Raw genomic sequence first — 13,216 nt, 5'->3', positions numbered from 1 at the left:
CTGTTTTCTTTGGCTTACTATATACCATGCACTAAATGCTTTACAACACCTCTACAAAAATACTTTATCCATATTTATCAGGTAAAGTGAGGAATGGAACTCCAGATAAAATTGGTTTTATCTCTAATTTTTTTCATAAGATTCATTTTATAGAGAGAATATGAGCAGGGGAGGGGCAGAGGGAGAGAGAGAATGCTCAAGTAGACTCCCCCCGAGCACAGAGCTCAACACAGGGCTTGATCTCAAGACCCTGAGATCATGACCTGAGCCTACACAAAGAGCCTGACAACTAACTGACTGAGCCGTCTGGGTACCCCAAAATCTGCATACTCATTTCTAGGAAGAAGTTCAAGATGTATTATTTATTCAGCCTTTCAGAGTTTCTCTTCATGTTATCATATGCTTGTGTTTTATTGTTGATAAATTTTGATGTTTTCATTTTATGAAAGCCTTAGTTTAACTTCTTAAATATTTAGGCATAATTTAATGTAGTTTAGAAAAAAATCTTAAGATTATATAAAATAGGTGGCCAATTTCTGTGATTTAATCAAAATTTATAATTAGTTGGACATGCTTTCTAAAATAAACCTCTTAATTATTCCATAGTCTATTTTATAGTCTTAGTTCTCTTTAATTACTTAAGCCATATCACTTAGTGTATGCAGCTGAAACTATACATGGAAACAGTTGTAGAGTTCCACTCCAAATTTTACTATTCATACCTTAATCACTTAAATGCCTCTTTACATACCATCCTACATAAATAAGATGATTGTCAGAATCTACAAACTCAAAGTTGTCATTTTATCTTACTTACCATTTCTGAAAGGTAGGGCCGGCCTTCCAGCTGAATGTGAACACTGGCTTCTTTTCCACTTTCCATTTTCCCAAAGTGGCAGAAAAAATTTAAACAGTATGGATCATCTTTTATGCAGAACTTGAAAAAAAAATACAAAAGAGCTACATTAAAACATTTTTTATAGGTGGCTAAAATATTTTACATGGAATTAAACATCTCCCATGAGTGGCATTTAAAAATTATCTTGCCTTAAACAAAACGTGGATGTTTGTTTTATAAATTATAACAAAAAGTATTTGAGCTGAAGCATGTGTTCTGAGAATTAAAACAACAACTCCTAATCAGAACTGTGTTAAGGTACATGTTCTATGTTGCTTGTAAAACTTGGATCATTTGAAGGGAAGACCACTTCTTCAGGGTTTTTGGCTTTTTCCTAAATTCACTAAATGAAAGGAATGAAAATCAATCCCATGTTACAAAGTCTGCTCAGCTGAATACTCTATCTTGGCCTCCCTAAAGGGTCTGGAACAAGGCTTGGCTGGCACAAAATAGGCATTGGTTAGATTAATAATTAAATTATATCTACCTATCTATCTATATGTGTGTGTGTATAAATATAAACTCTGGGTCTCTCTGATCATATGTGTGTCTTGTGCAAGAGTATTACCTTGGGTTGTTTCTTTCCTGCACTGAACTGACCGCTCAAACCCACTGGTTCTTGGTTTTAAGTGCTTTGGTTCTGTATGTTGAAAGCAAAATCTGCAACCAGAAAAAATGGAAACTTACCAGTAGCTTCTTATCAGTCTTGGACAAGAATTTGAAAATGTCTTTCAGGAACTCCATTGAACCTTTCTCCTGCTCTAATGCACACTTTCTTTGATAATTTTTAAAATGGCATTCTCCAGCAGTAGTCTATACAGATAGAAAGTGAGAAAAATCTTATTTCATACTGGAGAGAACTGCAAAAACTACATGCTCTTAAAAGTTACCTTTTCTAAAATATATCAAGTATTTCTGATATTGTGAAAATATCTTTGGAACAGACTTTTTTGGGAAAGATGAAGTCTCCATGGCAAAAACTCAGAAACCCAGCAACATTTTAACTAGGTTGGATATAGGTGCCCAAGTGAGCACAGGGCCCTAACTTGACAGAAAGTAAGGCAACGAGAAAAATGGACATTTGAACTTTAGCATGGAATTAACATTTCTTTGGCTTTAGACACAAAATAAAACGGTAACACATAATAACAGCATGTCTTGTCATCTAAGTCTGGAACTCAGGCAAGATACTTTAAAATTATAATGAATAATGTTTTTCTAAAATTAGATCTCAAACCCAATGAAGGATTTATTTGTTGACTGCTTGTCTTGAAAATGGGAATTTAAGAAACAATTCTGATACAGTCATCAACATAAAAGTATCGGTTCCTATTAAAAAATGGCTGAATACTGGTTTTCAATGGCAGACTCAAGATTTAGAGAGCATTTCACCAACTACTTCCAGAGGCCTATTTCACAAAGAAAATGCACTGAAGACGGAAGAGCAGAGGTCTCTGTAACCGTTTAGTTCCAATGGATAATATTCGAAGTATACTCAGAAATTGGTGCATTCACAGCTGAAAGCGTGACTCAAATAAGTTAAGAGATACACCCATTTAGCAGCATAACTTCAAATAAAGGAAAGAACACATTTTTACCTGGACATCCAAAATGTTGAACAGCTTATCGGTTTTGGGGGTAAAAGAATTCGGTACCATTATTTCCACACTAACATTTGGAGCCATGCTGTGACCCATGTTGATAACCTGGGAAGGAGGAATATTTTTTTTTACAACCTATTTTTCATAAATGTAAATACAGTTATCAGCGAGCTTTTGGGTGAACCTGGATGTTTCAGGCAACATTTTACAACTGGGGGGGTTTGTAGTCAGCATCAGCATGGCGAAGGGAGATCGAATATGCATAATCAGAACTTTAAAAAGTGTGCGAATTGTTCCTTATTTCCAGCCCTCTCCTTTTGATATGCTTAGGCCAAATGTCCAGACTGTTAGTTACTGCAGAAACAGTCTAAAGGAAAAGACGATAACATACATTTGTATGGCACGTTATGTATCTAAACACCCACAACCAGGTGATCCTCACAACTGTCCCATGAGGTGAGCTGACATGTGATTCTCCAGCTCCAGAAGAGGCTCAGATGCGTGTGAACGATGTGCCTCCGATGGCTCCAGAGTGACAAGGAGCTCAGGTATTCTAACTCTTCTGTGTCACAGCATCTCTCTGCTGAGAGGATGCTCCTCATCGCAGTAAGCGAATGAGAATATGTTACATAGTTCAGGGTAACCATAATGCCAGGGCATGCAAAAAGTCAGAAAGGGGCAGAGAAAATACAACAGCCTTTTAATAATCAGGCATAGGTAGATGATATTTCATTACTTATAAATTTGGGGATTTCAGCTCTCTGAGGAAGGAAATTGGCTCAAAATAATTGCCTCCTGAGAGCTTAACTATGAAACCAAGAAAGTCAGATAAGCGATGTGCCACAATACCCGAATGAAATAGCGTGACTCCGACATTTGCAGTAATCTTTAGGAAGCACATGACCTGGAAGAATGTGTCCCTGGCTGATGGAGATGGCTGGACTGTGGGGTAACAGGGCAGTTGCTGAAGGAGGTTTCAGCAATGAAAAGCCAGTACTGCCCTGACCTTTAGACAGGGTCTTCCTCGTGCCAGCCAGTGATCAGTCCAACCTCAATACCCTTCATCCTGGTTCACCTAATAACACCTAGACTCCTAAGAACCTCCTCACGTTTGCACAGACACACTGAGCCTACAGACTGAAAGTACGTTCAGTGTAACTTAGTGCAGAACACTTTCCGGTTAAATTACTGAAAATTGTATGAATTGTAAGCTAATGACTAGACCTTCTAGAGTCTGTGCTCTGATAAACTATAACAGAAACTGAGCTGATCTCCCACGGGGCTCTGACAGTAGCACTCCTTGGGACTTCAAAGCAGAGGGCTGTATTCTTTCAACACTGAGGTCCACTAATACAACAAAAACTTGCGTATACACAGACTCGGCAGGATTCCAAGGTCATTGTATGGATCTGGAGCAGGGCCCCGGCATTTGCATTTTGTCTAAGTACTTCAAGTGATTCTGACCCACATATTAATTCAACTTTTAAAAAATATATATTTATGTTAGAGAAGGAGCACAAGCTGGAGGGGCAGGGGCAGAGAAAATCTTCAGCAGACTCCGCACAGAGCACGGAGCCTGACACGGGACTTGATCTCACAGCCACGAGATCAGAAGAGTCAGAGGCTTACCTGATAGCACACCCGCCCACCACCACCACCACCCACGGTGTCCCGCAAACCTACATTTTCAAAAGCATTGCCTTACCAAAAAATATCATCATGTGCCTAAAGTCAGATGCACTCACCCTCTGTGGATTGTTACATAGTTCTAAGAATGGAGCATTGTTTTTGGTTCAAAACATATGGTTGTTTTATTCATTATCTACAATTATCATACGCAGGATGCCCCAAAAGTGTCAGTTTGGCAGTAAAAATTTTTTAAAAATTACCTTTATATTAATGTTTGGATGATGATACTCATTTTTTAAAACAATTTAATAAATGACATCACTTGTAACAGGTCATATGCTTATGACCTAAACAGTTGACCACGACCTTAAATGGGCGGAGGAGGTAAGAGCTACCTTTACTGGTAATGTTAGTGCTTGTATAAAAGCTTGAACCCAGAAGAGATTTCACGGATTTGCACCCAAAGATGCATTCCCTTGGCCTGTCCTGATCTCTGCACCTCTAGCAGATTCGGTTCCTCTGGTAATTTTGCCTGTTTCAGGAGTTCCCTCTGTCCTGTGCTTGCTCCTTCCTGTGGTATTTGTAAGGAATCAAGGGCTTCGGTGAAGGGGTTAAGGCAAAGGGAAAACAAGGAGCATTAACCCAGGAGGAGAGGGGCGGGAGGAACCAGTGGGCCCCTAAGGCGTAGGGGGGGCTCCTCAGCCATGGGGGGCAAAGCTGGGCGGTGGCGAGGGGCAGGCCCTAAGCCTCTGGCATCTCAGCCTATGATGTCCTCGGGAGCAATGTAGCAGTACCAGGCTTTCACTTTGCTACAAATATCAAAACAACTCTTCTTACATGGAAAGTGAAGTTCATTTTCTCTGCCATGCACGTTTCAGGCTCATTTTCTTCCTTTGGTCCATACACAAATGAAGTTGGGTTGACAAATCTGAAAGAAACAAGTTCAAATTTCATTGTTCTTATTGTTGAGCTATTATACACAGTCCTTCTCTATAGGCGGGATTATTGTATCTCTCTTAAAAATGCTATTCAATACTATATTCCAGACTATAGAAGCCTCTAAGCACCAAGGAATATTTTTGGTTTCTTGGGAAGCTATGGATTTTGGTGAAATGTAATAAACTCAGAAAGCCGTGTGCTCTGACTTGGGTGTTGATGTCTCTTCCCACGAATATCTCTGTCTTCCCAGCACGGCCTGGTTTAGTCCCCTGGCCATTCCTTCTTTGTCACCCCTCAAATGATTCATACAAATTTTATAAATAGGAGATAAATTCTTAACTTGATCCCTATAGCTCCAATATCTTCCTATAAGTCCATCGATTTTACCTATTTTTGTATTCTGTCTTTCTGCAATCCACTTCCTGTTGGCTATTTGTCATGAACCCCAAAGCTGGGGAACAATTCAAACACAAGTATGGTAAACTTTTTGCTTAGGAATACAAGGTTGTTACTCTTGCCTGTGATTAGACATAGAGGTCGGTAGTGGTTTCTAAGAAATATTTTTCTGGGGAATCCCAACTCCACTAGTTGCTTTTATTTGGCAGCTAATGTGAAGTAATGAAAATGAGCGACAGGCTACACAGAAATATTGAAATACTGTAGATTTAGGCAGTTTTATGCTCGCAGAACATTCCTTGCCCAAAATATGAGGTGGAGGACCCTCATCATGAGAAAATCACCAAAAGGAAATATAACGAGGTTTCAAAATCAGGAAACGTGGCGTCAGCTTTTCTCTGGTGCCCACTGGCGCAGCAGGGTCTTCCCTCCTGAGTGGCTTCCTCTCTCCTGCTTGTTTCACCTTGGAAACGTGATACTCAGTTCTTTCAGATGCAGACACCATTTTATTTTTATATATTTATATGCCATCTTTGTGAGTAGTTAAAAATGATTGGGGATGGTTTATATTTAGAGCAACAAGAAAAGCTCATCGGTCTATTTGTTCGGTATCTCCTATTTCTGGTCCTTTAAAAATAGGGCTTTAGGGGCGCCTAGGTGGCTCAGCCAGTTAAGCATCTGCCTTCAGCTCAGGTCATGATCCTGGGGTCCTGGGATCGAGCCCCAGGCTTCTCCCTGTCCCGCTTTCTTTTTCTCTCAAATATATAAAATGCGTTTAAAAGAATATTGTTTTAAACAAAGGCTAATAGTCTGAATCATTTCCAGTAAAATCAGTAAGGGTTTTCTTAATACTCCTTAAATCTTTTCTACATGTTTCCTTCTTGAATCTGAGGAGGGCCACCCAATCACTAACAATATGGGGAACCAGTGAATGCTGGCTCTGGGACCATGGGTGAGAAATTCCCTAATTCATGGGTCAGTGAGTGGTCAGGGGATACCTTGCAGCTTGGTGCTCTCCTATCTCCATCGATTTGCCACACAGGTAGAGGTGGGTTCTGGAGAGTGGTGCCTGGGCCAGGCTTACACTTCCTAGAACTTCTCTCTTACCACAGCCACTGAGCATTACCAGGCTAATGTCACACTGCCATTCCCCCCACCCCCCACCCCTGCCCCACCCCTGGCCTTTATAGTGTGCAACTGACAGGCTGGACATGACCTGCTAGAGGCTTTTCCAGGAAGAAATCCCCAACTGGGTACTAGTTTAAAGAGGCCTCAGTAATGATTACAGAGTGTAAGAGACTAATGAAGAATGAAGCAAGAGGATGTAACACCAGGTCTTTTTTTTGTTTTGTTTTAAAGATTTTATTTATTTATTTGACAGAGATCACTAGACAGAGAAGGAGGAAGAGAGAGAGGGAAGCAGGCTCCCTGCCGAGCAGAGAGCCCGATACGGGACTCGATCCCAGGACCCTGAGATCATGACCTGAGCCGAAGGCAGCGGCTTAACCCACTGAGCCACCCAGGCACCCAACAAGAGGTCTTTTTTAAGGGATAAGAACAGCACAGGAGCTTTCCTTAAAAAATTTTTCAATATATCTTTTGACCAATAATCTAAGAAGCACCAGAATTTAAAATTGGCTCTCAACTTTACAAGAGGTGTCCATATTTACTTACCCATGAACAGTTAGCATGACTTCGTATTTGAGAGGTATTGCTAAAGTCACTCTGTTCCGCTTCAGGTCCTCCCTTTCCCCCTCATTTGCACTACAGAAACAGATAAAAGACACCCTGTTAGAATCCCCCAAACATAAAAATCATTTTCAGAGAGGACTAATCACCTATCACGTATACCGAATGTATTTGGAGGCTTGGGGAGTGGGGGAAAAAAGACGTGGTGGTAAGCAATGTTTTTGACAGGGTTGACAGAAATTTGCTCCAAAGATAGTGAGAGATCTTTTTGTTTCTTAGATCACACAAGAGAAGTTTTCTCCCGCAGACAATGGATCACAGCTCCGTGGTTCCCCTATGTGCCCCCACCCTAAAGTCAGGAGTCCACTTCTGTAGCCCCATTGTTTTTTCACAGTGAAATATACCAGGTGGCGTGCACTGTGATGCTGAGATCCTCTTCTGCTCTGCTGAGTGAGCTCACATCCAGCAGAAAGCTGACATCTATCTGTGAAACACAGAGAGGGAAACGCCCATTTTAAACAAAATCTTTTTTATCATCTGAAATTTTCTTAATGTTGATGTTCTGTGGAATGCAGATTGGAGACTATGTTCTAGAAGCACAGGCTACCCCCTCCCCCAGGCAGTGAGCTAAGGGGGAAAGCTGTTGGGGTTGGAGCGATTTTCAAGCACCAGCGTTTCCACAAGTGACATTCAGAGACAAAGCCTCCTTCTAAATGGAAAGACAGGCAGGTCCAGACTGACAAAATTAGAGGTGCTTTAACAACTTGAGTGAGGACTCTTGCCAGTAACACCTTTTTGTATAGCAGAGGTAACATGCCTGGCAGATAGGACCACCTGGGGTGGAGAGTGGTAGGGGGAGTGTCGGGGAGGGTGAGACCGGGGAGGAGAATGCTGATCGACACATTCACATGCCCATTTTGACACAAACATGTGCACCCACTTTTTTTTTTTTACAGTGAACATTGCCAAGAATATAAACACAATCTCAAAGATCTAAGCCCAGTGGGTTTGAGTTTTATTTCATCACTTAGCTGCTCACCTTAAGCAAATAAATAATTATATATTTGTATGCAGCATAAACAGAAAATTAAAAAATATTTTATGTTCATGTTAATAAGCAAAAACTATACATGCTAAATGCTTACCCTTGATAGGTGATCAACATATATGTAACCAACACTGCAGTCAAGTTTGACTAAGCCAGAGCTGTCTGTTACTTCACAGCTTATTTGTTTTTCTTCCTAGAAGGAAAAATGAAATAAACGCTTTAGGTAAAAGGGAAGGAAAAGTTTGTAACATATGTTTAGGAACAGTCTTTGAAAAGCAAATCATTCCTGAAGAATTTGCCTTCCTGGAAGTCGATTTTCTGTTTACTTTTGGGATACATAGAAATATAAATAAAATTTATAAGTGTGTACACACACACACACACACACACACACACACAGATGTGTATTTTAATATTCCTGTAAATTCTCCAAAGAATACACAGAATAATTCCTGGCCTTGTAGCTTTCATCCATGTTTGTTTTCCTTATTTAACTCAAGGTCCAGTTTCTTGAAAAACCATGAAGCGAGTAATTCATAAAGTCCCTGTTTCATTGATCCTCTTTTGTCTGGGATGTGAGAATGAGGTAAAGGTGTGTAATTACAGTAACTGTCACCACAATAGGATATATATATATATGTATATATATATATATGTATATATAAAATATTCGAATATTTTATATATGTATATATACATATATATTTAATATTCGAATATTTTATATATATGTATATATACATATGTATATACATATATTCAGAAAAATATATATCTTGATGTTTCTATATACCATACTAGAGAAGTATACATATAAATACACACTATGTACTATAGATGTATATGCACTATAAATGTGTATATATATAATAGATGTACTAAATATATATATATATAAAATATACACAGAAGTATATATATTTTTTTAATTTTCCCCTCATACTATTGCAAATAGGCTCCCAGTGCTCTAGAGAAAGGAGTAACATATTCCAGAGAGGTCAAAGACCTCTCTAAGTGCCCTTGGTTTGAAGAGATAGTCTCTGGGTAAAAGAGGTGTAAATTTGTTAAGGGATAAGATAGGCACCAAAGGGGAAAGTGACTGAGGCTTTTCTCTTTAAATCGACCTTATTAATGCCTTGCTGATAGATTTAACTGTTCATGACTGAGGCACGGTGGTAAGAAAAGGTCTCTAAGTGCTTCAAACTCTTGGAGGAAAAGAGAAATTGCCTGTGATCTGGTTGATACCAAGACTTCAGAATTTTGGAGGATCACTGGCTGTATGGTATTTGTTGGAAGTTCTTGGGGAACAAGACTGGGGATGTGAACGTAAAATGCAGAGCAGTAACTCAGGGGGCCTGCTTGGAGGACCAGTATTGCTTATCAGGGAGCTCAGCCACAAAGTGCGGCACCGTAGTGCCAGAGGAGCATGCCATCAATGAGAGAAGCAGCGGCGCCCAAGCAGCTTGCTTGGACAAGAGGATCTCTCGCGTAGTAACATTTAGAAGAGAGAAGTGGACTTTTTTGATCTCAGATAACCAAGGAACTTATCATTTTGATCAGGAGCAAGAAGAAGTCTGAAAATCAATGGAATTTTGAGTGGTAAGTCTGCATATACCCTAATATTTAGGCCTTACTTCCATGAAATGGATCATACCATTTACATTTTTTAAAAAATTTATTTCCTTGAGAGAGGGAGAACATACAAGTCAGGGTGGGGGCACAGAGAGGAGGAGGAGAAGCAGGAGAAGCAGCCTCCCCACTGAGCAGGGAGCCTGGACATGGGGCTTGGACATTTGGCTTGGAACCGGGACCCTGAAATCATGACGTGAGCCAAAGGCAGGAGCTTAACCAATAAGCCACCTGGGTGCCCCTACACCACTTATATTTTTAAAAAATGAAATATAGTATCATGCTATGGTATTTGATACTTACCAGATCTAAAATCTTAATGAAGTAAAGGCCGGCGGGGAGTGTGATGTGCAGAGCTGTTTCATACGCATCATCTCCAGCATTAAACAAGGACACATTCAGCATTACTGTCTTCATACTTCCAACAGCAAGATAGGTCTTATTTTCATGTGGTCTAAAAATTAAGTAATATTTAATACCGCTTAGTAACTAAGTAATGTTTAGGAAATAAAAATCCCATCCCCTCATTTATACTGATCATGAGATACTAATTTGGGAGGAAAAAAAAAACATGGGGGAGGTGAGCCCATATAAGTAGACACCAATTCATGTTAGAACTCAATTCTTCATGTTTCAGATAAATTCAATCAGCTATTACCCAGGAAGTTTGTTATTTTTTAATTAGTCATAATTAAGCTACTCTCCTTTCTGTTTCACTTCTAGAGCTTTAACATATTTTCCTCAGTATTTCACGGTATTTTTCTAAAAGCAAAGCTTTGTTTCTTTTCTTTACTTTGGAAAAGACCTTGACCTAGCTGCTGAGTAAACCGAAGGGGGAAATGGGGAGACTGGGGGAAAAGGAGACTGTGGAGAAAACCACCACCCAAATGGAGGCGGTGTGGGGGGAATGAGCACAGCCCCGGGAGAAATGGCTCTCCAGCAAGTGGACAGCACTACAGTCTGTTGCAATAGAATTCATTTCTCAAGGCAGGCTGGTCCCCTCTACCGATAACTAGACCACATTTAAAATAGAACTGCAGCCATACTTTGCCATCCTCTGACCTGGAAAGAAAGAGCAGACTGCTGCAAATCCAGACCTACGAGTAAGGATTTCCAGTCCTGGCTCTGGCCCCAGGCCTTCAAGGTGGGAAGAGGTGCTTCAGCATCTTGAAGTCTCAGCTGCCATCCGCAGGAGGAGTAATTACTATGCTGAAAATTTGGCTCATGCACATCCCATGAAATCCTCAGAATAACACGTTTATATATAAAGAACCTGAGGCTTAAGGCCCTTCTTCAAAGCACCACAGCCAAAATGTTCTAAAGTCTCCAGGAAAATGCCTGCACAGCCCATTCTCTTTACCAATGAGAGAATTAGAAGAGCCCAAAGAAAACATTTACACGATGGTTCTATAGAAGAATTTAAAATTTAGAAAAATTGGTTCAGCCAGTGAAGGATGTGACCCAGAGGAAAGTGTCAGGTGAGGCTAATCCCAGCAATAAGAAAGGTAACCTCTCTCCTGGGTCTTGAGAAGCTTTCCTCAAGCTTACACTGTACCATTCTGATCAACAATGTATAGATCAGTGTCCAAATAAACTATAGAAATGCTAAACACAGAGTCCGTATTCAAGGGTTATTTGTGAACTGATTTAAAACAAAGTGTGTCTGAGAACAGGGTTCAAGAACAGGTTTCCAGATTTATGCTTGTAGTCATTATTTGAAGACACATGAATGACTGACTATAACTGAACCCCCCTACATAATTATTAGGTTCATCATTCCTGGATACAATAGCAGTTTAAGAGATCCCCACCTTTGTAGAGCTTGTCAAAGACAGATGTATAGACAAATAGACAAATATAAACAAATATTACCAATCCACGGGAAAGAGTTGTGAATGAGGAGCCCTGGGAACTCAAGGCAGGGAACCACTTTTGCCTGAAGGTAGCAGGGCATGTTGCTTTTTGCTTTTCTACCATTCTGGTTATTTAGGTTTATTTAATTTTAGGACTATTTAATTTCCTTTTTAATATAAAAGTAGGAAAACTTCATGACTGAACATGACTTAACATGGATTATACCCTTAATTGATTTCTCAAGCCCTCCTTCTCCAATCCAATTTTCACACTGCCAGAGAGGATCACGTTCCAGAAAGCAAACTTGACGATGTCATGTGCCTGCTTAACGTGCTTCAGTGCCTTCAAGACGAAGGCTAACTTACGAGCACAGCACGGGATGCCTCACTTTGCACTACACAACTCATTCCTTTGCTTTAGACGTACTCACCTGCAAATAGATATCCAAACATCTGTGTCTGTGTCTTAATTCAAGCTACCTCTCCTTTACATTTTCCCTTCTTTGTGTCTCTGGCTGATTTGTTCTTGTTCAAGACTCAACGAAGTGTTAATAGTTACGAGAAGTTCTTCTCATTGATACTCTTTGCTAACCCCTATAGCTCAGCACTGCATTCCCCCTAATAAAAGTAGCTTCTCCCTCTCCCAGTACACTGGGCACACCTTTAAGGCAGTATTTTCACAGAGTCTGCTTTTATTATCACTAGAGTGAATACTGGAAAATAGATGCTAGATCATGATTATCACTGTTTTCTCAGAGCCTACAAACACAGTGCTCAAAAAATATATGTGGCATGTCACTGTATCAAACATTAAAGACAGTGGGATAACACTAAAGAAAAACATCAGAAAACCTGAAGAAATTATTGGATAAATGATTGTAAAAGAAAGTTCATCAACTCATTATATATTCTACCAAATGATATCCATGTTTGTCTGTCCCGTGACAGTATACAAATTCCAAATGTTTCGTTAAATGAACATCTACCACTACTACATTCATACGATCTATACCCTATCACACTACATAACATTTTAGTAGCAATACAGCTATTGAACTAACCAATAAACTAATGGCAGTATCAATACTGGAAATAGGTTTGTTTGTTTGTTTTTCAAGATTTGAGACAGACAGCATGTGCATGAGCTAGGGGAGAGACAGAGGGAGAGAGAGAGAGAGAGAGCAAGAGCGAGAGAGAGAAGCAGACTCCCCATGGAGCACAGAGCCCAATGTGGGGCTCCACTACGGTTTCAATCCCAGGACCCTGAGATCATGACCTGAGCTGAAGTTGGATGCTTAACTGACAGAGCCACCCAGGAGCCCCTGGAAAGAATACAGTTTCTGAGAAGTAATTATTTTCATGAACTTCAGAATATGTAAACAAATTAGAGATGCTTCTCCCCATTCTTCTCCTTCTAATGGTAGAGATCAAAGAAGCTGCACAGTTCAATTATACCTAAAAATTCTTCCCCTCTTATCCTGATTTTTCTTTCCATTTTATCAAGACAGCACATACAGAAAAACACACATATCCT

General features: G+C 39.9%; 1 protein-coding gene across 2 annotated transcripts in view; it reads right to left on the bottom strand.

Annotated features, from left to right (window-relative positions):
- The window catches only part of ITGA4 (integrin subunit alpha 4), a 77,603-nt gene that overhangs the window by 3,248 nt on the left and 61,139 nt on the right, over positions 1-13,216 (bottom strand). Inside the window, exons 18-25 of one of the 2 annotated variants that reach the window (XM_044242468.1) lie at positions 10,133-10,283; positions 8,298-8,393; positions 7,557-7,636; positions 7,138-7,227; positions 4,966-5,056; positions 2,497-2,604; positions 1,586-1,711; positions 818-937 (exon numbers count right to left, since the gene is read on the bottom strand). In XM_044242468.1, coding sequence (XP_044098403.1) covers positions 818-937; positions 1,586-1,711; positions 2,497-2,604; positions 4,966-5,056; positions 7,138-7,227; positions 7,557-7,636; positions 8,298-8,393; positions 10,133-10,283 — 862 coding nt within the window. Of the gene's footprint in view, positions 1-817; positions 938-1,484; positions 1,559-1,585; positions 1,712-2,496; positions 2,605-4,965; positions 5,057-7,137; positions 7,228-7,556; positions 7,637-8,297; positions 8,394-10,132; positions 10,284-13,216 lie in introns of those variants that run through there. The other variant, XM_044242469.1, reaches the window with a different exon arrangement.

The sequence above is a fragment of the Neovison vison genome, chromosome 3 (genome assembly GCF_020171115.1).
Source record: "Neovison vison isolate M4711 chromosome 3, ASM_NN_V1, whole genome shotgun sequence".
Taxonomy (NCBI): domain Eukaryota; kingdom Metazoa; phylum Chordata; class Mammalia; order Carnivora; family Mustelidae; genus Neogale; species Neogale vison.
The sequence above is the reverse complement of the archived record's forward strand: the minus strand, read 5'-3'. Positions and strand labels throughout refer to the sequence as shown.